This window comes from Kuraishia capsulata, genomic scaffold (assembly GCF_000576695.1).
Source record: "Kuraishia capsulata CBS 1993 genomic scaffold, Kuraishia_capsulata_scaffold_2, whole genome shotgun sequence".
In the NCBI taxonomy this organism is placed as follows: Eukaryota; Fungi; Ascomycota; class Pichiomycetes; order Pichiales; family Pichiaceae; genus Kuraishia; species Kuraishia capsulata.
This window is the reverse complement of record NW_019172951.1, coordinates 1008830-1030886: the sequence shown is the minus strand read 5'-3', so window position 1 is coordinate 1030886 and position 22057 is coordinate 1008830. Positions and strand designations below refer to the sequence as shown.

The 22057-nt window shown below is 47.5% G+C and overlaps 14 protein-coding genes across 14 annotated transcripts; 8 read left to right on the top strand and 6 right to left on the bottom strand.

Annotated features, from left to right (window-relative positions):
• Positions 1–88: 88 nt before the first annotated feature.
• On the top strand, positions 89–1015 carry KUCA_T00001834001 (uncharacterized protein; the record flags this gene model as incomplete). Its single annotated transcript, XM_022604055.1, has 1 exon — positions 89–1015. The coding sequence occupies one exon, from the start codon at positions 89–91 to the stop codon at positions 1013–1015; it is 927 nt and encodes a 308-aa protein (XP_022457874.1).
• A 198-nt stretch (positions 1016–1213) lies between these two features.
• Positions 1214–2245, bottom strand: KUCA_T00001833001 (uncharacterized protein; the record flags this gene model as incomplete). The annotated part of the gene is made up of 1 exon (XM_022604054.1): positions 1214–2245. One exon carries the CDS (start codon positions 2243–2245, stop codon positions 1214–1216), a length of 1032 nt encoding a protein of 343 aa, XP_022457873.1.
• Positions 2246–2492: 247 nt separating this feature from the next.
• On the top strand, positions 2493–4652 carry KUCA_T00001832001 (uncharacterized protein; the record flags this gene model as incomplete). Its single annotated transcript, XM_022604053.1, has 1 exon — positions 2493–4652. One exon carries the CDS (start codon positions 2493–2495, stop codon positions 4650–4652), a length of 2160 nt encoding a protein of 719 aa, XP_022457872.1.
• Positions 4653–5085: 433 nt separating this feature from the next.
• On the bottom strand, positions 5086–8058 carry KUCA_T00001831001 (uncharacterized protein; the record flags this gene model as incomplete). The annotated part of the gene is made up of 1 exon (XM_022604051.1): positions 5086–8058. One exon carries the CDS (start codon positions 8056–8058, stop codon positions 5086–5088), a length of 2973 nt encoding a protein of 990 aa, XP_022457871.1.
• A 428-nt stretch (positions 8059–8486) lies between these two features.
• KUCA_T00001830001 (uncharacterized protein) lies at positions 8487–9482 on the top strand (the record flags this gene model as incomplete). The annotated part of the gene is made up of 1 exon (XM_022604050.1): positions 8487–9482. One exon carries the CDS (start codon positions 8487–8489, stop codon positions 9480–9482), a length of 996 nt encoding a protein of 331 aa, XP_022457870.1.
• Positions 9483–9831: 349 nt separating this feature from the next.
• Positions 9832–12203, bottom strand: KUCA_T00001829001 (uncharacterized protein; the record flags this gene model as incomplete). Its single annotated transcript, XM_022604049.1, has 3 exons — positions 9832–11902; positions 11969–12038; positions 12095–12203. The coding sequence occupies 3 exons, from the start codon at positions 12201–12203 to the stop codon at positions 9832–9834; spliced, it is 2250 nt and encodes a 749-aa protein (XP_022457869.1).
• A 1322-nt stretch (positions 12204–13525) lies between these two features.
• Positions 13526–14716, top strand: KUCA_T00001828001 (uncharacterized protein; the record flags this gene model as incomplete). Its single annotated transcript, XM_022604048.1, has 1 exon — positions 13526–14716. The coding sequence occupies one exon, from the start codon at positions 13526–13528 to the stop codon at positions 14714–14716; it is 1191 nt and encodes a 396-aa protein (XP_022457868.1).
• Positions 14717–14996: 280 nt separating this feature from the next.
• KUCA_T00001827001 (uncharacterized protein) lies at positions 14997–15974 on the top strand (the record flags this gene model as incomplete). Its single annotated transcript, XM_022604047.1, has 1 exon — positions 14997–15974. The coding sequence occupies one exon, from the start codon at positions 14997–14999 to the stop codon at positions 15972–15974; it is 978 nt and encodes a 325-aa protein (XP_022457867.1).
• Positions 15975–16167: 193 nt separating this feature from the next.
• Positions 16168–17316, top strand: KUCA_T00001826001 (uncharacterized protein; the record flags this gene model as incomplete). The annotated part of the gene is made up of 1 exon (XM_022604046.1): positions 16168–17316. The coding sequence occupies one exon, from the start codon at positions 16168–16170 to the stop codon at positions 17314–17316; it is 1149 nt and encodes a 382-aa protein (XP_022457866.1).
• Positions 17317–17478: 162 nt separating this feature from the next.
• Positions 17479–18219, bottom strand: KUCA_T00001825001 (uncharacterized protein; the record flags this gene model as incomplete). The annotated part of the gene is made up of 1 exon (XM_022604045.1): positions 17479–18219. One exon carries the CDS (start codon positions 18217–18219, stop codon positions 17479–17481), a length of 741 nt encoding a protein of 246 aa, XP_022457865.1.
• Positions 18220–18707: 488 nt separating this feature from the next.
• On the top strand, positions 18708–19006 carry KUCA_T00001824001 (uncharacterized protein; the record flags this gene model as incomplete). The annotated part of the gene is made up of 2 exons (XM_022604044.1): positions 18708–18738; positions 18783–19006. 2 exons carry the CDS (start codon positions 18708–18710, stop codon positions 19004–19006), a joined length of 255 nt encoding a protein of 84 aa, XP_022457864.1.
• Positions 19007–19385: 379 nt separating this feature from the next.
• KUCA_T00001823001 (uncharacterized protein) lies at positions 19386–20342 on the top strand (the record flags this gene model as incomplete). The annotated part of the gene is made up of 1 exon (XM_022604043.1): positions 19386–20342. The coding sequence occupies one exon, from the start codon at positions 19386–19388 to the stop codon at positions 20340–20342; it is 957 nt and encodes a 318-aa protein (XP_022457863.1).
• Positions 20343–20600: 258 nt separating this feature from the next.
• Positions 20601–21056, bottom strand: KUCA_T00001822001 (uncharacterized protein; the record flags this gene model as incomplete). The annotated part of the gene is made up of 1 exon (XM_022604042.1): positions 20601–21056. The coding sequence occupies one exon, from the start codon at positions 21054–21056 to the stop codon at positions 20601–20603; it is 456 nt and encodes a 151-aa protein (XP_022457862.1).
• A 201-nt stretch (positions 21057–21257) lies between these two features.
• Positions 21258–21623, bottom strand: KUCA_T00001821001 (uncharacterized protein; the record flags this gene model as incomplete). Its single annotated transcript, XM_022604040.1, has 1 exon — positions 21258–21623. The coding sequence occupies one exon, from the start codon at positions 21621–21623 to the stop codon at positions 21258–21260; it is 366 nt and encodes a 121-aa protein (XP_022457861.1).
• Between the last annotated feature and the right edge of the window lie 434 nt (positions 21624–22057).

Below are 22057 nucleotides of genomic sequence, written 5' to 3'. Positions count from 1 at the left end.
CAAATCACTATAAAGAGACATATCTCCGCAACTGTTAATAGTGAAAAATGGTGGTTGATTATGGTATTTTAGGTTTATAAGTTTGAGAATGACTTCGCATATAGTGACTCTGGCTAATGGCGTCAAGATGCCCGCGTTTGGGCTAGGAACCTGGCAATCAGGCCCCAATGAGGTGTGCAAAGCTGTTGAGTATGCACTGAAGGCTGGTTACAGGCATATCGACACAGCCTCTATCTACGGGAATGAGGAGGAGGTTGGTGAAGGTATCAAGAATGCAAAAATCCCGCGTGATGAAGTTTTTGTCACCACGAAACTGTGGAACTCAATGCATGCCCCAGAAGATGTACCTGTTGCTTTGGATACCAGTCTGAAGAAGCTGGGTCTGGACTACGTCGATCTGTATTTGATGCACTATCCCTGCGCTAATGACAAGGCTGCATTCGAAAAGGGCGAGAATAAAAGCGTTGATATCGATTACGTCGAAACTTATCGTGCTATGGAGGCATTACTTGACACCGGAAAGGTCCGTGCGATTGGAATCAGTAATTTCTGCCAATCCGAGCTTGACAGACTGCTTGCAGCTGCAAAAATTGTCCCAGCAGTTCATCAAATGGAGTTACATCCATACCTCAAACAGGAAACCTTTTTAGATTACCACAAGTCTCATGGTATCCATGTCACTGCGTATTCTGCCTTTGGAAATCAAAACCCTAGTTATGCCCTCGCAGGCGAACCAAGGATCCTCGAGCATCCAAAGGTACTAGAGGTAGCTGCATCCACCGAAAAAACCCCTGCTCAGATTCTGGTTGCTTGGGCAATTCAGCGAGGCACTTCTGTGATCCCCAAGTCAGTGACTCCTTCCAGGATTGACGAGAATATTGGAGGAGAATCTTTGGTATTGTCGCCAGAAGACTTTGAGAAGGTTTCCACTCTAGGATATTCCATCAGATACTCTGACTTTGGCCCACTTGTTGGTTACAAGTACTATAGTGATCTGGAATGTCCGGGGAAGTAAACCATTAAGGAAAAACAGGATAGTACCGACAAATTGTCATGGTCCACCAAAACATTTCTAATTCTTCAAAAGCGGATGTAGATGGTCAGACCTCAATAAAGCTTAAGGTCATGCCGTAATGAATAAGTCTCGAAGGGCTGGAATTGAACATTTGAATTGATTCCCACAACCTCTATGCATATGCATAAACGTTCATCATTAGTTGAAAAACCGACCTGCCTTCTTCTTTGCATCCTTGAATCTGCTCTTGGCCCCTGCAAATACTCCTCCGCGTGGAGGAGCCAGAGTGCCACTCTTTGAAGGCTGGCGTTTGCCTCTGTTGGGTGCTATGCTGTGACCACCCAGCGAGGATCCACTGTTGTTGTAATTGCTATTGTAATTGCTGTTATAGCTGCTGTTGTTGTTGTTGTTGTTGCTGTAATTGCTGTTATAATTTCCCCGACCATTGTCGCCATTCCCATAGCTGTTATTGTAGCTGTTCCTGTTGTTGAAATTCGGGACAGAGGTAGCATGCCTTGGTCTTTTTGACCCACTTTGATCACCCTCAAACGTCCGTTTCCGCTGCTTTCTCTGATACATATCCCGTGCCTGTCTAGGAAGATTGCTCCCTTTGAAAGCCGACCCGTTAATGTTGGGTGTCCGCGACTGTCTCGGCTGTCTGCAATCATCACCGTAGTGCTCACTAGAGGCGCAGTTATAACAATAAAGAGGGGGCAGTTCTCTTCCAGGCTCGTAAGTCCTCGATGTCAAATAAGTTCTCCAGATCCGGGGACACCTATCCGAGCTATGACTGTGAAGCCCACATTCAGTGCAGTATATGCGCTTGCGTGGCTGGGTGCACTGCCTCTGGAAATGTCCCTTCTCACCACAATTTGTACAAACAATCGACTGAGGACACTGTGATTCGTAGTGATCGTCTACCATTCCACACGCATTGCATACAACAACCTTACAGTTGGCTCTCATATGGCCACGACGATGGCAATTGGTGCATATCACTGGGGCCTTCTCTTCCATGTGGCCAAAATAGCGGCCTTCACCTCTTCTCTCCACAAGATCATCGGGGTTGTCTTTGGGGCCATCCTCGGCTTCGTCCTCATTTGTTTCTGTGGTTTCCTGAGCCAGATCATTCGTGTCTTCAGAGCCTCCAACCGTTCCAGCCTCATCGGCCCCTTTCACCGTCTCAACGGTTTCATCCACTATCGGCAAAATCTCCTCATCACTCGACATCTGTGAAATTTAGCAGAGTTAACAGGTATGTATGAGTTTTGTTGGAGTGTTGTAGTCTCGCCTTTGGTGTTGTAATCAAAGCCGCTCACCCTGGTGAAAAATTATAGTTAGTGCCCAAATGTGCCTGCCAAACAGGCTACGACGCGTAACCTGCAGCACGACTTCTGACCCTTTTTTCCACCAGCCACCGATGATGATTCACACAATTAGATTAACTGGGGTATTACCGCACCAAAAATCACGCAACATGGCTGACGAAATCGAGAAGAAGATAGAGAATCTGTCTGTGGCAGACAAGCCCGACTCCAAGCCCAAGAAGGAGAAGAAGGACAAGAAGGCTGGGAATCCCAAATCCCAGCTCGAACTGAATCCCCAGCCTGTCTTCATTGACGAAAGAGTCCAGCTCTTTGACGAGTTGAAGGCCAAGTACGATGCCGAGATAGCTGCTAAACCCAGAATTGCCATCACTATCACCCTCAAGGACGGCACCACCAAGGAAGGTGTGGCTTGGGAGACGTCTCCATTTTCCATTGCCAAGGACATTGGAAAGTCGTTTCTCGAGAGACAGGTGATTGCCAAAGTTGACGGGTCGTTGTGGGACTTGGAGCGTCCATTCGAATCTGATGCTAAGCTTGAATTCCTGGATTTTGACCATCCAGAGGGAAAACAGGTTTTCTGGCATTCGTCTGCCCATGTTCTCGGAGAGGCCTGTGAGTGCCATTACGGAGCTCACCTTTGTTTCGGTCCTCCTACCGATGATGGTTTCTTCTACGACATGTCCATTGATGAGGGAAAGACCGTGGTAACCCAAACTGATTTCACAAACATTGAGACTGTCGCAAAGAAGGCTATTTCCGAGAAGCAGAAGTTCGAGAGACTGGAGATGACGAAGGAGGATCTGCTCAAGATGTTTGCCTACAACAAGTACAAGGTCAAGTACATTTCTGACAAGGTTCCTGATGGAACCTCATCCACTGTGTACCGTTGTGGACCTTTGATTGATCTGTGTTTGGGCCCACACGTTCCTAACACTGGCCGTATCAAGGCCATCAAGGTGCTCAAGAACTCTTCCTCGTACTTCCTTGGTGACAGCAACAACGATTCTCTTCAGAGAGTGTACGGTATTTCTTTCCCAGACAAGAAGCTCATGGCTGAGCATCTGAAGTTCTTGGAGGAGGCTGCTTCTAGAGACCACCGTAAGATCGGTAAGGAACAGGAATTGTTCTTCTTCCATGAGATGTCGCCAGGTTCGTGTTTCTGGCTTCCTCATGGTGCCAGAGTGTACAACCAGTTGGTGGAATTGCTCCGTGGAGAGTACAGAAAGCGTGGATACGAGGAGGTTATCACTCCAAACATGTTCAACGCGAAACTGTGGGAAACCTCTGGTCATTGGGCAAACTACAAGGAGAACATGTTCACCTTTGAGGTCGAAAAGGATCAATTCGGTCTCAAGCCAATGAACTGTCCTGGTCACTGTCTGATGTTCAAGTCTCGTGAGAGGTCCTACCGTGAGCTTCCATGGAGGGTTGCTGACTTTGGAGTCATCCACCGTAACGAATTCTCTGGTGCCCTTTCCGGTCTGACCAGAGTGAGGAGATTCCAACAAGATGATGCTCATATTTTCTGTATGCAGGACCAAATTGAACAGGAGGTTTCGGGTGTTTTTGACTTCTTGCAGCACATCTACGGTATTTTTGGATTTGAGTTCAAGATGGAGCTTTCCACCAGGCCAGAGAAGTACTTGGGTGAGCTGGAAACATGGAACAATGCCGAGACCAAGCTCGCCAACGCGTTGAACGCGTGGGGCGGTCAATGGGAGATCAACGAGGGAGATGGAGCCTTCTACGGCCCCAAGATCGATATCATGATTTCGGATGCTCTTCGTAGATGGCACCAGTGTGCCACTATCCAGCTGGATTTCCAACTTCCACAAAGATTCGAGCTCGAGTTTAGAGGAAAGGATGACTCCGCCGATATTCAAAGACCTGTGATGATTCACAGAGCCATCATGGGTTCCATCGAGCGTATGACTGCAGTGCTGATAGAGCACTTCGCTGGTAAATGGCCATTCTGGCTCTCTCCACGCCAGGTATTGGTGGTGCCTGTTGGAGTCAAATACAACGAGTATGCCACTAAGGTCCAGCAGAAATTGTCTGCGGCCGGCTTTTACGCCGATGCTGAGCTTTCCGGAAATACTCTTCAGAAGAAGGTCAGAACTGGCCAGTTGCAAAAGTACAACTTCATCTTCATTGTGGGAGAGCAGGAGCAGGAGGCTGGCAGTGTCAACATCAGAAACCGTGATATCCAGGAGCTCCAGAACAAGAACGAGGCCGTTGCTCTTGACGTTGTGATTGCCCAGCTGGCTGATCTGAAGGATTCGAAGAGACAGGATAATGCGTTGATTTAGAAAGGTTTAGTTGAAGGTTTTGACTAGAGCACGGGTATACACCACTTGCTACGACTTTATCTGCTCTGTACTAGATTTACGTTTCTAATTTGATCATATGACTAAAACTGAGTTCGTAGGATTAAAGGGATAGGATTGAAAGGAACAAGCAATGCTGCAAAACGAGAAAATACTTGGCCATTACAAGATGCATAGACCTGATCATATTATTTTTGAAGCACATAGAATAGTCGGATATCCACGGCTGAGAAAGGGTATTTCGATATTTCATGCATGGGGTTCATACATGATGCGGGGCATCATGCACTCATGCGTACGGTTCAAAATGCTTCTAAACCTGAGTCATGTTCGTTGGGATAATACGGCCCAGTATGGGGCAAATGTCTAAATAAAATGGCTAGCTGCTGATTCAGTGATGAATTTTGCCTGTCTCTTATGGCTTCTCATAGTACTCGTCAATCACAGACGCAGTTCTGAAATACTTCGCCAAGGGTTTGTACTCCACCTCAGGCATATCGAAAGACTTGGGTCCACCAACATCAATGCCCTTCTGGGTGCTAGTCCATTTGTCACTGGGAGCAATTCCAAGAACAAAAACCATGATTCCATAGCGGTAATCTGATGTGCCTACAGCTTCTCCGGTATCAGCATCAATGACAGAAATCAGGTCCGGTACAGAACAGATCACCTCGGGTTCTGAGTCTGGAGAAGCCTTAATGCTGCATATTATGTTCTCGTTCTTGAAAGGAATTGTCATCATCCTCTCGGTACCAGTTTCCTCAATACGCACTTCACCATAAGCATGGCCCTTCCACATCTTGGTCTCGACACCAACGATCTTACCTGAGAAGAGATGCTTACCGGACTCGGGGCCACCAGTGGCTTCGAGAATGCGATTGGGCAATCCTTCAATGTCCGACTCCTGTCTGGCGAGCATGACAGCCTTTCCGATTCTCCAAGCCAGAGACACCGATCTGTGGATAGTCTTGAGGTCCATCTCAGCGGCCTTCATTGGGGCGTTGATACACCCAACACTGGCACTCAGTTCTGCTAAAGAAGCCCTCATTATTTTTTCGAAATAAACATCCTTGGAAACACGTGGGATAATCACATCATTTCCGTTTCCATCAGAAAAAACAGCAGGGCAGTAGAAAGGCTTGTCCGAATACACAAATGGAATTGTTTGCCAATGGGTCGGATAAGCTCTTCCCATAAAATCACCATCAACCACCGGGATGTTCAGTTTCGACGAGGTTCCAACCTGGAAGCCTGTGAACCCATTACTTCCTCCAATCTCAAGTGGAAGAACCAGTTCTGGTCTTTTCCCGGTGTATTGGGCCAGTGCATTGTAGCAGTCCATTAGTTCATCACTGGGAATCTTCTCCTTGGAGACAGTTGGTGATCCAGCAAATCCTACAGAGATAATGGCACCTTCCCCTTCACAGTACTTATGGATATCGTCGATATCAACCACCTTGATCGTGTCACCTTGTCTCAAGAAATTGCGCGTTTGCAGGAACATTGCGTAAGGGTTTCCTCCACCACCACAACCTAGAATGTACGAACCAATAGCAATCAGCTCAAGATCCGGCTCACTGAGTAGCCATTCGCGGTCAGCGTTAATAAAAGGACGATAAGTCTTCCAGTTTGTCTTTCTGGCAATTTTCGTAGTTTTTTCGTCTTTGAAAGAGGAGTTTTTCACTACATGGCCATCCTCAGTGGCTACCTCAATATCGTCAGCCTCCTTCTCGAACGCCTGTTTCATCTTCTTATAATCAACGTCACCCACCATCTTGACCTGGAACTCATAAGTATTAGGGATATATGGCACGGTATCTATGGCCAAGTCCACAGTGGTAATGCTGTCACGAAGAGCACCTCTTTCGAGCAGATTCTCAAAGGCCTGCATCTTGAGGCCTTCTAGAACAGCCTCCTTATCACCTCCAACAGGAACAATTCTGATGGTATGAGTGGAAGCAGATATTTTTCCAATAGCAGCTCCAATTGCATTTGCAACGCCAAAAAATGGTGGTCTCAACACCTTGGAGGCACCTTCTAGTTCGGAGGGAACAATGAAGGACCCTCCTCCAACAAGAAGAACTGGCAACGGCTCTGGTGACGTTCTCATTCTGTCAATCAGGCCTTCAAGCATAGTCTTAAGTTCTGCAGTAAATCTTGACTTGGTGATAGTGTCAAATTTACCCTTGACGGCCTCCGTGTTTCCAATCTTGTAGATCTCGTCCTCGGACCCAGCATCCACGGCCTGGGCAATAGTGAGATCCGAGGCGGTTTTGATATTTCCGCCAAAAATCATGGACTTAGTCATAATCTCACTTCCTACCGAGTCTGGGCCAACAGTGAGATCATTTCCTTCTATTCTCACTATGGAACCGCCGCCCAAACCAATACTCTCCACCTGAGGCATAGAGAAGTTCATGCGTACTCCACCCACAATGGAATACGAGGAAGACTGGCGAGGAAATCCGTTCGGCAAAAGCAAACCGGCATCCGTAGTGGTTCCACCAACATCAACCACCATAATGGCCTTTCCGCTGAGATCAGCATCGGCAGAACAGAGGAAAGACGCTCCTCTCATGGAGTTGGTAGCTCCGGAGGAGAACGTCCTAATGGGAGTCTGTCTGGCTTCGGCAGTAGTCAGCACAGTTCCGTCATTTTGTGTCAGAAGCAAGGGACAATCAAGACCAATCCTCTTAATAGCACTTTTGAACGAGGCAATAATTTTATTTGCAAAATGAACGATGGAAGCATTCAGAATGGCTGCGTTCTCGCGCTCCAAGAAGCCTACCCCGGAGACCTGGTGCGACATCACCACCTTGGCCCCAGTAATTTCCTCGGCAACAATCTCAGCACAACGAATTTCATGTGCCGGTAACATAGTTGCGAAAATACCAATCACCACGACGGCCGAAAGTCCAAGCTTCTTGATCTTGCTGCAATGTTCCCGGATCTCTGCCTCGTCAAGCTCCCGGATCTCGTCTCCGGTCACCTGATTTCCACCTTGAAGATAACCGACGTAACCCTCGGTAATGTCCCTGAGTCCTGCCGGAAAGTCTGAAAACGGGAAACTGTTCTTGGTGTATGGTCCACACAATCTTAACACAGCTACCTTCTCTAGTCTGGCTCTATCCTGCTCAATCACGGCATTAATGAAGTGCGTTGTGCCGATGGTGACGGCTGCGACTTCGGACTTCTGGACTGACTTGGCCTGATCAAACAGCGTCTGGATGGCTTTCTCGATACCATCACTGACATCCGTAGTGGTATTGGACTTGTTCCAGGCTAGAACACCTCTGGTTTCTGGGTTGGTGAACTCAGCGGCATCCAGGAGCACTGCATCAGTGTTTGTTCCACCGACATCAACTCCAATAAGCAGTTCTCTCTGCATCTTCCTGCGAAAATATGGTAGAATTGGTGCAATTGGTGCAGTTGGTCAGCTTAGCGGTGCGTATTGACGATCCCAGTTTTTATGCTAGCTCAAGTTATTAGTCAATTCTACCTTTGCCTATAACCTGATTTAGAATTCAATGCCCACTTTCTGCCCACTTCATCTTAGATTATACTCGAGGAAATCCTTCGTCTTTTATGCCGGAAACCTCCACCAGCCTTATCGGCCTCCAGATCACGCTGATGGCCCACCTGCAGTTCTTATCGCAGGCGCCGCTGGAGGGCATCGGAGCCAACGACATATGATTGGTCTAATGAAACTCGGTCAGTACACGTAGAGATAGGGTAAATAAGAGCGTGCGGTTCCGCTTGAAAATAATTATGTGGGGCAGTATTAAGGTGACATAGTTCAGAAGCACTTGAAGGGCCATGGTCAAGACAATCGAGTCCACAGTGCCGATCATCGACTTTGGCAAGTTCCTGAATGGATCCGAAGCTGAAAGAAAGCTGATAGCCGGCGATATGGTAAAGGTGATGAGAGAGGTTGGCTTTATGTACCTTGTTAACCATGGAATTGCGCAGGAATTAATAAACGAAATGTTTGCATGGTCAGCCCGTTTTTTTGCTCTTGACGAAAATAACAAGAATTGGTGTCGTCATCCCGAAGACGGAGCGCACCACCGTGGTTGGTCGCACGTTGGTAAAGAAAAGGTGTCGCAGATGGTGTTTGATAGGGATTTGGTAAAACAGCTGCGGCGGCAGCCTGACGTCAAAGAGTCATTTGACCTAGGAAACGAAAATGGCTATTATAGCAACATTTGGCCTCATGATGAAGATATTCCTGGTTTTAGAGAGTTTTGCAACGGGTTCTTTGCTTGTGAAGACCATACTGCGAAACAGCTTTTGAGAGCGATTGCACTGGGACTCGGTCTTGATGAGGAATACTTGTTGAATTTTCACAAGACTTCAGACAATCAGCTTAGATTACTCCATTACCCTCCAACAGAGACCCTAGCGCTTCAAACTGGCGAAAAGGAAAGGATAGCTGCTCATACCGATTTCGGTACTATGACCATGCTACTTCAAGACTCGTGCGGCGGACTTGAGGTAGAAGATCCTCACATTCCTGGTTTGTTTATTCCAGCCCCATATATACCAGGCTCAATCATCTTGAATACTGGAGACTTCCTGATGCGCTGGTCCAATGATGTTCTCAAATCTACTCTACACAGAGTACGGGCACCTCCTATAGACTCCAAAACGGGTTTGGCACAGCGGCGTTATTCTATTCCGTATTTTGTGGGAGCAGATAAGGACGTGGTGGTTGACTGTCTTCCTTCGTGCCATTCGGCTCTGAATCCGAAGAAATATGAGTCGATTAGTTCGAGAGAGTACATAGCAATGCGGTTGCGCGCCACCTATTAAGCAATGCGAAGTACATTGTGGTTGATTGGTAGCAACATAATTGGGACCAGGAGGTTTCAGAGCGATGGTGTACCACAGGGAATCTCAAGAAAGGTTTTTTGGAAACGTACCAATATGTCATACTTCTCATTGTAATAACACTTTGATCTGCTCGTCGGTCAGCTTTTGCGTATATAGACACCTTTGTACTTCCTTTTGCTCCTCTCTTGTCGTTATTTCGTAATCTAGTTGAGCTCTTATCTAGCTCCTGCTTCGATCTTTTAGCTCGTCTGGCTTTTCCTCCAATTTCATCTAGCTCTGATATCTCGTCACCAAAATACTTTCTTCATCTCGTCAGATCCTTTTGACTTCACCCATACCGAGTGAGTATCCCCTCCAGTAACCCTATTTCCAACTCCATGTTCCGATGTGTGAACCGCCGCAGCATTGTTAAAGAATAAGCCACAAGGCCAAGTGCTCGTTGGCGTCGGCGCCAAAATGGCTGTGAGTCCGTCTCATCGACCGCCTCGACTTCAGAAACATATTTTAACGCACTCTCGCGACACGCATATTCAAGCAGACCCTTATCGGAGTGGTATGGACGCATGGATACAGAGCCATTGTTCGCAAGAGGGCCAAAATCGTCTCTGTAGAACTCAAAAGTCCAAGCGCAGAGAGTAGCAAATACCAGTACAAAGGGCACATGAGCTATTGTCTCAATAATAGGTTCGTTGTTGAGAACGGTCCTCAAAACCTGGCAGGCGTCAGCAGAAGCGGCGACTCCGTCGCGTGACCTGGCCCATCCAGCAACTCTCTGGGCCAACTGGGAAGAATTGGTGGCACCGCGCAAAGCAAACAATTCTGCATGTTTGGTGATGAGATCGTTGTCTGCATGCAGAAGCAAGAGCCCTAACTGGAGAGCAGTCAGGTTCGCCCAGAAAATATGTGAGACCCCATAGTCATTAAGAAGAAACTTGTCTGTTTCATAGTCACGCAAATGACCTTGGTTATTAGTGATCATTATTTGACGATCGAAGTAGTCCCGCCAGTTGAAGAATGCGGTTTCCAGTCGCTCAGAGAACTCCACCATCCGCCTCTGTGAAACGATTCCGAGGTCAAAAAGCCCGCGCCAGCGCAGATCAAGACAAATTCCTATAATCCCGTGTAGGAAAATGAAGCGTGAAAATTGAGAGAAACAATTCATAGGGTATTCTTTTTGGTGGTGACGATACGGTTGCATCAGTCTTCGCAGCGAAAAGAGGAAGTTGGGCCATTTCCCTTCAGCTGGAATGGAGTCAGAGCTTCCACCGAGGGTTATCGTTCTCTCCAGATGTTCTCTTGAGGGTCTCCGGTGCATTGTGGTAAACTTCACCCGACTCCTAAGGTCGTGAGGTTGACGCTCGTATTCCTGATAGAACCTTACCGGAGACTCGGCATTCCACACAGCATCAGTACAGGGCAGTTCCAGGTGAATCTCAAAAGCAGAAAGTGATGGTTGTGTGCGAGTAACGGCAGCATTCTGGGCGTCATAGAAGTACGCAAAAAATGCCGTTCTCTTGCGCGATTCGTAGTCGATATACCGATACCATTGGAGTCGGGCCTCTTCCGGCGACACCGTGAGAGGAGGTTGTAACTTTGGCTCCACCAGCTGTTGGAATGATCCCGAAAATCTGACTAGACTGACATTTGTTCCGTGGAACAGCTGACCTACTTTTGATTGGTCGCAATCCCCTAAGTATAGCGCAAAAAAAGCAGTCAGCAAAAACGACTGTAGAAGCGAGAACCGGATCTCGACAGTATCGTCAATCTCCGCCAACTGCAATCTTCGAAGCTTCTTTTGAACAGCAATCCCACAGTCCTTCTCGGCAGCAGTTCCGGCATACATCATGCCGATAGTGAGCATGTTGGCGAGCAGGAACGGGTCAGCAGAGTGCGGCTCAAAAGTGCCATGATGAACAATAGGATACACTGAGCCGAATCTCGACCAAAACAGACCAAAATATTCGTTTGCACTCTCATCAGAAACATCATCAAAACACTCAATGTTTATGAACCTCCGCAATCCGGCCAGTGTTACGGGATCCAGCCCCAGGGCCGTATGGGTAAGGTCAGACCGGTCAGACCTTAATGACGAAGGCGTGGAGTCGGTCGGCGAGTCGTATTGGGCTTGGATACTCGTGCCACTCGGATCAGATCCAAACAGCCATTCGTAGTTGTCAAAAAATTCACTGGCAAAACCAGACTCGGGCCGGTCAAACAGAGGTTGGGGGTGCGGCTGTTGAGGCAACGGCAGTGTCTCTGCAAAAACAGGAACAGGCTCCTCTGCTATCTGATTGACGATTGTGGTTTCGATGGGAATCGGCAGGGTTTCTGAACTTTTTGGAGGAGTTTGGCTGGTTTGAAGCTCTGTTCGGCGAATATGGGCACGCGTTCGTTGATGTCTTGTTAGAGGGGGAAGATAGTTAGTATGGAAAAAACAAGGTTGGCTTAGTCAAATATGCACTCACTTCTCTAGTATATCCTTGCGGGCATAGCGAGTACTACAACAGTGACACTGGAAAGGTTTGACATCCGAATCTGCAAAAACAAGTTAGAAAATTGAGTGTTGAAAAGCAACTTAGCTTGATACCCACGGTTGGCAGAGTGTCGCTGGAGGTAATCGCGTCTCGAGAATGCCTTGTTGCACCCACCGTGGGGGCATAGAAAGCGACGCTCTTCTTGGAATACGGTGGTTGGTGCCATGGCAAAAATCCACACCGAAAGACGGATTGGACGCTGTGATGACGGCCTGAGAAGGTATCTGGGCAGTTAGATTACATACCCCGTTCTCCTAAGAGGGCTGCTCGGCCGGATACCTCGTATTTGGGTCGGCACAGGGTCGGTAATGGGATTTGAGGGAAGGTACAATGGTCAACGAGAGGCAGGAGATTTAAGTTTTGAATATCTGGACGTGTTTGTTTTGTATTTCTGAATGAAGTTCATGTGGTAGTTGTAGATTTCACTTGTTCATGTAAGTGTTCCTCGTTGTTTGTGTAGAGGTTTATCCCCTGTCGTATCTGAGGAGAAATGACGTAAGTCGTATGAAATCTTGAGATTTCTGTGATATTTTGGAAAATTGACCAAACTGCATCTATAAGTTTTAAGACAGGATCGTGCTTCAAGACCTGGAAAGAGATGAAGTTGGTTGTTTTTGAAGTATCTAGTGCAAGAATGGTCAAGCGGACCTGAATTCCTAGGCTTAAATAGCTGGCATGGGGCCAGTCTAAGGCACACAGTGAAAAAAAAAATCATCCACAAGTAACAGAGCCGCTAGGACAGTTATTTTCTAATATAATTAACCTACCCTCGACTTTACTTCCCGAACAGTTATACAGATCTCAGGTTTGGCCCGATCTCAAATCGTTCATTAACGTGCGGCGTGACAACTACACACACACTACGAGATGCTCGACGCACTTCCATCACGTGCGGCGCTAAGATTGGGTTGCAATTTCAGCACTTCAGAACACATGAGATAAAATACACACTGGCTACGATCACTGTCAGATCGAAGTATTCATTACGCATTCGAAGAAGTCATGGGTCTACAAGGCTTTGCACAAAGCATATTCAAATCTGTCCAAATGTAGGAACAGCCCACCCGCAGACTCAGCTTCCCGGTGAAAAATTCCGAGAGAGCCGCCAGCCGGTAACCGCCAGCTTGATTTGCATGCTTATCACCCAGAAGACCATCTTTAACACCATTATAAAGAGTAACTGAGGTGACGATAAAATATTCAGAAGAATGGCTTTATGACGCTCATCTGCTCTTCCCGATCGAGCTACTTGGCGTTGCCGTGTCTGCTACAAACTGCCACCCGTGGCGGCTTTCGGCAGATGGGCCCTGCCTCTGTAACGTTGCAACGTCTAAAATCTGCCCGGGCATCTTCTCCGGCCTTATCTGTGCGGCCAATATATATGCCTCGGGTCTGGCAATTTTTTTCTGCCTTACACATGGAAATCCTTGGAAAGTCTCATAGAAACTATAACCAGTATTATTTTTATTACTGCTTATATTTGCTTCCATGACTATTGCCAAATTCACAAACTGCACGCTGTGCGATAAGGGAGTCCTCAGACACAATGCAGAGCTATATGTTGACTTGGTAGCGGGAACGATAGCAAACGCCCCGGTTTTTTTTGAAGGCGAGGTGGTGGATCTCCAGGGAATGATACTTGCTCCTGGGTTCCTTGATATCCAGATCAACGGGTGCTATGGCTTTGATTTCTCACACTTTGTGGACGAGGAGTCCTATCTCCAGGGATACCGTGAATGCCTCAGCAAGCTGCTCCACACGGGGGTTACGTCTGTTTGTCCGACATTGGTTACAAATTACCCCGAGATGTACGCTCGTGTTTTACCACTGGTTACCGGATCCAGAAATAGCGATACGTGCGATTCACTGGGAGCGCACTGTGAGGGCCCATTCATCTCAATGAACAAGAAAGGCTGCCATCCACCCGAATGTCTTCGCGATGCTCCTAACGGCTTTGCAAGCATGCAGGAAGTGTATGGAAGCGAGAATTTTTACGAACATGTGGCAATAGTGACAGCTGCGCCTGAAATAGAAGGTGTCTTGGGTGCCGTCACAGAGCTCACGTCCAAGGGAGTGGTGTACTCTATTGGCCATACCGAGGCCGATTACGCCACTAGCACCGAGGCCATGAAACTGGGAGCCTCCATGATAACTCACATATACAATGCGATGCCACAGCCGCACCACCGTGAACCCGGCGTCGTTGGTCTCGTGTCAGACCGTCCCGTGACGCCGTACTTTGGACTTGTCGCTGACGGTATCCACGTGCACCACGCTGCTGCTGCATTGGCATACCATGCTGCTCCAGAACGCTGTTGTCTTGTGACAGATGCCATGACGTGGTTGGGCTGCAAGGACGGAACCTATGCATGGGACGATCGTTTCGTGGAGAAGAAAGGACCTCTGCTTCACCTCAAGGGTTCTGATACTATTGCTGGAAGTGCTACAGAGCTTCCACAGTGCATCCAGAATCTGATGAAATGGTGTCAGATTTCGCTTGCAGAGGCTATCGGAACTGTCACAAATAACCCAGCACTGTCGCTAGGCATCAAGCATAAAGGCTATCTTGACGTCGGCTGCGACGCGGACCTCACTGTGTTGGATCTGAGCGGAAACGTCAAGCAGGTCTACAAACTGGGCAAGAAGGTGTTCGATGACAATCTTAAACAGCATTTATAAATATACAACATGAAGAGAATGACAATAGATAATGTTGAATTCGTCAAAGAGTAACTTGAAGTAGGCCGACCGGGTGAAATTTGGCAGAACCAGATGAGCACGCAGTTACCCTTCTGAAAAATGACAGATAACATTTTCACGTGCCCACACTAATCACACACATCACATTGGCAGACCACGGGCCACAGTTTTTGCACTTGACTCCGAGATGTCACATTGTCTTGTTGTTTCATTTTCATTTCCTACTTATATCTAGAATATATTCTTTTTCTCACCTGCAATGTCACTTCACAGAGAAAAGATTAACGTGAGCGAATTGCCCCATGTGTTCAACGAGCCAGTTACTCTGGCCATCATCGGTGGAACAGGGCTCTATCAGCTGGATTCGCTGACCCCAGTGGCAAGACTCACAATTTCCACGCCTTGGGGATTTCCTTCGGCTCCAATCACGATTTCCAAAACTGAGTCTGGATTTCCTGTTGCATTCTTGGCTAGACACGGTCTGCACCACGATCTGTTGCCCTCAGATGTGCCCAACCAGGCCAATATCGCTGCACTTAAAAGCCTTGGAGTCAAGGCGATTGTGGCTTTCTCCGCTGTCGGTTCGCTGAGAGAACATATCAAGCCCCGTGATTTCGTTTTGCCCAATCAGATCATCGACCGTACCAAGGGCATCCGCAAATCTACCTTCTTCGAAAAAGGTTTTGTTGCCCATGCCATGTTCGGAGAGCCCTTCGATCTGAGTCTTAACGCAGTGATTGCTGAAGTAGGTACTGAGGCAGGCTTGCTCAAAGGAGAGAATGCAAAATTCCACACTCGCAAGACCGAGGGTGATGATTTGACCCTCATCTGTATGGAGGGCCCTGCCTTCTCTACACGTGCCGAGTCTCGTTTGTACCGCTCTTGGGGAGGATCTGTGATCAATATGAGTGCAGTTCCAGAGTCGAAACTTGCACGTGAGGCAGAGATTTCCTACCAGATGATCTGCATGTCCACCGACTACGATGCTTGGAACGAGTCTGAGGAGCCCGTAACTGTGGAGACAGTAGTGGGAAACTTGCGTGCAAACAGCGAGAATGCCCATATTGTTGCTGAGAAACTCATTGCTAGATTGGAAACCGAACTTGCCAACGGAACCGTTGGAAACGACCACGTTGGTACCATGAAGTACTCAGTTTCCACAAGTCCAGACGGAGTTCGCAAAGAGTTGCTCGAGAAGATGCACTTTTTGTTCCCAGGCTACTGGCCTGTCAAATAGATTCAGAGGCTATTTAATAAAGATTGTTGTGTGATGAAACGTAGAATTAACCACCGAACTCTTCAATGCGGCTCATTTGAAAAAGAACGTGCAACAACAGATAGAGTGCACTGCCCATTATCAACATTCAAAATCCAGATCTCCAAGTGCTTTTCAAGAACGAGACACTCACATCTGCTTCAACCCCACGACTATGTCGAACTTTGAAACGCCTCTAAGGCAATCTGTTGATTCTCTACCAGACACGTTCTTTACGAAGAGGCGTGTCTTGCAGACTCCTACAGAACAGACATCATCACCGGCTAGGTTTATCAACACCTATCCATCGCCATTCAGAACGCCAAATCAGAGCAATCAGGCCGACCTAACCACTACTCGGGCTATTGAAAACTTGACAAACGACCCGATATCCAATTTGGCACGCACTCCTCTCAAAAGACTGGTCGATTCTCCATTCAAACCCTCGGCCCAATCATCGACTCCAGTGCGCGGTTCATCAACATCAACACCATATGCCCAGGAAGAAGTACTGGCCAGATCCGTTTTTGGAAGATCTCCGGCACCGGGGCCGACACCAAGGGCAATTCCGATTCCAGCCTTAGACCGGTTGGCTGCCGATTCGTCTATGGTCAACACTGACGAATGGGCAGACCCTCTGGTTCAAGCAGCTATGACGAGAACCACCAATAGAGATGGTGAGGTGAAACGGTTGTTGACCAACGTCATTTTATGGCTGGTGCTCAGATTTGTGGTTGCAGTTACACGATTGCTATACAGACTGGATCCAAGAACGGTTTGGGATGTTCTTTCTGCAATTGGTGTTGCTGACGTGAACTCTACTCTGCATAATGTGACTGTTGCGTTGGATTACGCCTGCAAAGGCATTCAGCTTCTGTTTTTTTACAATGTGGTGATGTCGTGTGTGAAACTGGTGAGACCAGTGGATGAGTGTCTAGACCTAAATCTGAGCACGCGACAACGCAAGCTGCTTGGCCTGTCACCAGTGGAAGAAACTCTTGACGACGAAGAACAAGAACGCTCTCAGCGGTTTGAACCAGTTGCTGATCGCAAATTTGACTTTGCAAGCACTTTCAATGTGACGTCAAATCTGGCCAACCTGGATTTGCGTAGCACTCCGGAGAAGAAACCACGCATACCTTCTCCCGTTATACCCACATCATCTTCTCCGGCAGAAGCTCTAAGACGCAAGATTATGGAGAACAACCGTCGCTCCAGCAACACGAGCGTGTCGTCGCCGAATCGCTCGTTTTCTCCGTCGTCCAAGTTCGTGTATTCGGTTACAAACGATGCTTCGCGGGAGTATGACCAGAGTTTCTACTGAACCAATATATGTATTAATAAAGTCATTAGAATCAAGTAAGAATTTTGCAAGAAGAATTTGTAACAATAAAGAGAATTAAACCGAATTGTTGGGTCATCATATTGCCATTAGCATAAAATACTAACGACAGGTTCGTAATACCGGTATTTTAACCCCATTCGCTCATTTTGGCAAGCCATCTGCATCTGCAGTCGACTTGTGAATGTGATACTCCGGACTCTGAATTATGTTATCCACCACATAATACTGGAAAGTGTTCATCACCAGGGGAAACACCAACACCACGAATGCAACCTGTAATCTGGGGAACGGATCCGACCAACTCAGCAACCAACCAGCAAACGTAACCAGTAGTGGACATACCATTAGCAGAATGTAGATCAGCAATTTCATGGATATGAGCCCGACAAAATATAGCACTAGCTGTTTACAGTACCAAGAGTACTTTGGTGGTGATCCATATACGCCGCTCTCGATACCACTGATTTCCGCACGACGAGCTAGTCCGTATATGCACGTTAGCAGGACCCACAGAATCGGAATTCCCAGCGTTGTATCAAACAGAATGTTCAGGAAATAGTAATCGCAGGGATTGTCTGCGTCTGCGTTGGCGTGGAAATAGTATGGTGACGTTTTCCCCTCCTTGGAGAGCTCAAAACGACCAACAGCCCAATCATCTGATTGGCCACCCACTATGCTCATCAAAACGTTGAGAGTGTGGATCCCCGCGGCCCCAAACACCTGTTTTGACACGTCAAAAAACCACACCTTCCAGGGCCTCCTATTGGGGTACTCCTTGTATCTTTTGAAAATCAACGCAGACAGCGATAATAGTCCCATCAAGCTTTGCACAATCAGCGCAAAAGGCCCAAGCAATTTGCACTGTCCCTCATCTTCCAGCATGGTGTATTTTTGGCCAGGTAGCAAGTTAACAAGACAACAGAGTTAAGAGGCTGGGGTTGAAAATGAGGTCTGCCATGCTGCACGTGTCGAGAATTGGGGTGTGCGAAAACAGTATGAGTGGTACGCGACTCAAGAAGGAGGGTCACCAAACTGAGAGTCCGAGAGTCGGGAGAGACTCCATCGACGTTGTCGCGAGATTCCAGACTGAAGCATGGGATGGTCAGCGCATAACATCCGGCAACTGCCTCGATATTCTCGCGAGGTTTATGACCCGTTAACCCAGATCAGCGTTACCCCCACCCCCAACCACCCCTCAGACACATCAGGGTCCTCGTCCGTTTCAGGAAATAACAAGCGCAACAAAGTCACGACTTAGCGCAGTCACGTGCAATAACGGTTAAGGTACGACGAAATGCTCATAGCTCTTGAAGACAGCTGAGTAAGTAAATGGCTTGTAAGCACTCTTGGATACCAATACAACTCCAAAAATGGCCAAAGAAGACACCAAGCCAGAGCAAAGTGAGTTGGAATATGGATACTACCGATAATTCACGATTTTTCAGGGAGAAACCTCCGTCATAGATGGATCACCCCGAGGAATCTTCATCTTGCGCAATTACTAACCGAACCACTAGCTACCAAGCCCAAGCCATGCTGTGTGTGTATTCCGGAGAAACAGTCCAGAGATGAGTGTTTTCTGATCAACGGAACCGATAGCGACAAGTGCAAAACGATCTTGAGCGACTACAAGAACTGTATGAAAGGCTTTGGATTCGAGGTAAACTAGACGAGCACTAAATCAGGCCAGGGTCAGTGGAGACGAGCAACTTCAAAGTCTCCAGTCTTTTCGCCCTCTTCGCGCTGAATCCAACTTGTAAATAGCCAAGCTTAAGGAGAGAACATTTATACATATACTAGTCATATAAAAATCCGATAATCCCACACCGATCCCCCGCCAATAAATCCCTCTTCAAACTACCCCAAGCGCAGCGTCGGCTGTGCGATGGAGAGACTTCCCAAAACGGCAGAGCGTCCGTAGTGCGGTGTCTCTCCCCCAAAACCGAAAGTAGGGACATATATAAAGGGCATGGCCTTGCCTCTTTTCCCCTCCTTTTCTTCCACAAGCTATCGCATTTTCGAATTGCACATTACACTCAATTGCTACCATGTCTGCTTTATTATCCTTGAACAACGGTCTTAAGATGCCACAGGTTGGCCTGGGCTGTTGGAAAATCCCCAACGACGTTGCCCCAGAAATGATTTACGGTGCCATCAAGGCAGGTTACAGACTGTTTGACGGTGCCATGGACTACGGTAACGAGAAGGAAGTTGGTGAGGGAATCCGCAAGGCAATTGCCGATGGACTTGTCAAGAGAGAGGAATTGTTTGTTGTTTCCAAGCTGTGGAACAGTTTCCACCACCCCAGCAACGTTAAGCCTGCTCTGGAGCACGTTCTTAAGCTGTACGGTTTGGACTACCTCGATTTGTTCTACGTCCATTTCCCAATTGCCCAAAAGTTTGTTCCTTTTGACAAGAAATATCCACCAAACTTCTACTGTGGTGAAGAGGGATGGGCCTTTGAGGACGTTCCCCTGATTGAAACCTGGAGAGCCCTTGAGGCCCTAGTCGATGAGGGATTGATCAAGTCCATTGGAATTTCCAACTTTTCCGGTGCTTTGATCCAAGACCTTCTCAGAGGCGCAAGAATCAAGCCTGTTGCTTTGCAAATCGAGCACCACCCATACCTCGTCCAGGAGAAGCTGATTGAGTACACCCAAGCCGAGAAGATCGTCGTTGTTGCCTACTCTTCCTTTGGACCTCAATCCTTTTTGGAGCTCAACAACCCAAATGCCCTTGGCTCTGTCAACCTGTTCGAGCATGAGACCATCACCAAGATTGCATCTTCCCATGGCCAGTCTGCAGCTGCTGTTCTGCTGAGATGGGCCACCCAGAGAGGCCTTGCCATCATTCCAAAGTCTTCCAAGATTGAGAGACTTAGTGGTAACCTGCACACCAACGACTTTGACTTGACTGAGGAGGAGATCAAGTCTATCAGTTCGTTGGACAGAGGTTTGAGGTTCAACGACCCATGGGAGTGGAACAAGATCCCAACCTTCGTCTAAATAGAAGGAAGTATTTAAGAAGTCGATTGAAGCTGTTAAAAGATTGATTTTGTAGATTGTAAAAATTGAAGATTCAAGAGATTCCAAACACTGTATTCTTTGTTGCTATTGGCTGGTTATTTTTGGTTTAGGCATTGCTTGGGACTTAATTTGAGAGTTGCCCGCTTACAGTGTCCACTTCTGAAGCTGATTTCGATCTCAGTTCAAAGCCAGTACTCAACCCCCTTTCCCGCATATCGAATCACTCAACTGCCCCACTTACAGCACCCGCTTATCACTCATATACCTCACGATAGGTCCATTTCCAGTCACCTCAATCGTCTTGTCGAACCACGAAAGAAGTAAACCACCTTGCTTCTGCCCATCCTTAGTTTCCATTCCTCTGTAAATAACTTTGATCAGCGCATCCTGCTGGTCACGGTCCAAAGACTTCACCACCTCGGGGATCTCAGATTGCTTGACTCCCTGAAGAGCCTCCAACACTGAAGACAAGTAAAGTGCTTTGGATCCTTCATCAGCTCCATACGGAGGATCCGTGAGAGCATATGCCAACGAATCTCCGAACGATCCACGGCCGCTGAGTGTGCGTACCTGTTGGGCCTTCGTCGAGACTTCCTGGGATGTAACCGGAGCAGCTGCCGGTCTCAGGTCTTCTTCAGTAAGCCCCCTATCCGGATCATAAGCATCTATGTCGATTCTCCTCCAGTCCTCCATTTTTATGCTGAAAAACGATGAATTGGCTGTGTATGTTGCAGTTACTTGTTGCCAGTCAAAGGGGGAGATCGCTTTGGCACCTTCGGAGATCGTGCAAGACACCAATTTGAAGATGAGTATCGCACGCTGGGCACTTTTCATAAACCCGTACCATATCAGAGCTATCTTTTAACATTAATGCCTATCTAGTGTACATAGAGACTACTGCTTTCTCTTCTTGGCTGAGCCATTTTGGCCTTCGGGTCTTTCCTCTTCAACTGCAGCGGGAACGTGTTCGTCGATGAACTGTAGCACGGTATCACTCAAGGCCTCTGTGGTGACAACAATAACCACCATTCCGTCTGACCCGACGTCATATTTGATATCTTTTTCGTTAGGGTATGCCACAGCCTCGTCAAATGCATCGAAGAATGCATTTAGTTTTGTAAATGTGTCGATTGATGAGCACAGCCGCTCGTCCATCTTTCCGTCAGGCATCTCGGGGTTCTGCACCACAACGACAAACCGCACGTCGTTGTCAAGTTCATCCTGCTCTGGCTGTGGGTAAGCTAGCTCCTCGTCAGACATCTTTGTGTAGTGCAAGACAGGCGTGGTGTTGCTTGAGTTGCTCAAGGGTCACACATGCCTGACTTGGGATTCTGAAATTTTTCAGGATGGGTCGTGCGGAACCAGCTAAGATAAGGTGCGGCGTTAAATGGCGGAGGAAAAAGAGGAGTTGGAAAGTATAGAGAATTCGCTACTGGAGAAAAGAGCAAATAAGAAATCGAAAACGTTTATAGTATGTTTGAAGATGATGTAAAAGGGTACAATGTGGTAAAAGAATACAAATAAAGCAGGACGTAGCAGTCAATGCCTGATAAGATGGCAAAGTGAAGGTTTCGCCAACCAGTTAAGATACCTGTTGTTTTCGCTCCTGTGGTTGTATTGAAGCAATTATGAGCAGATACTACTGAGATGTTCCACTAGTCTCATACTTGGCTATAGCATAACCAACAATGAAA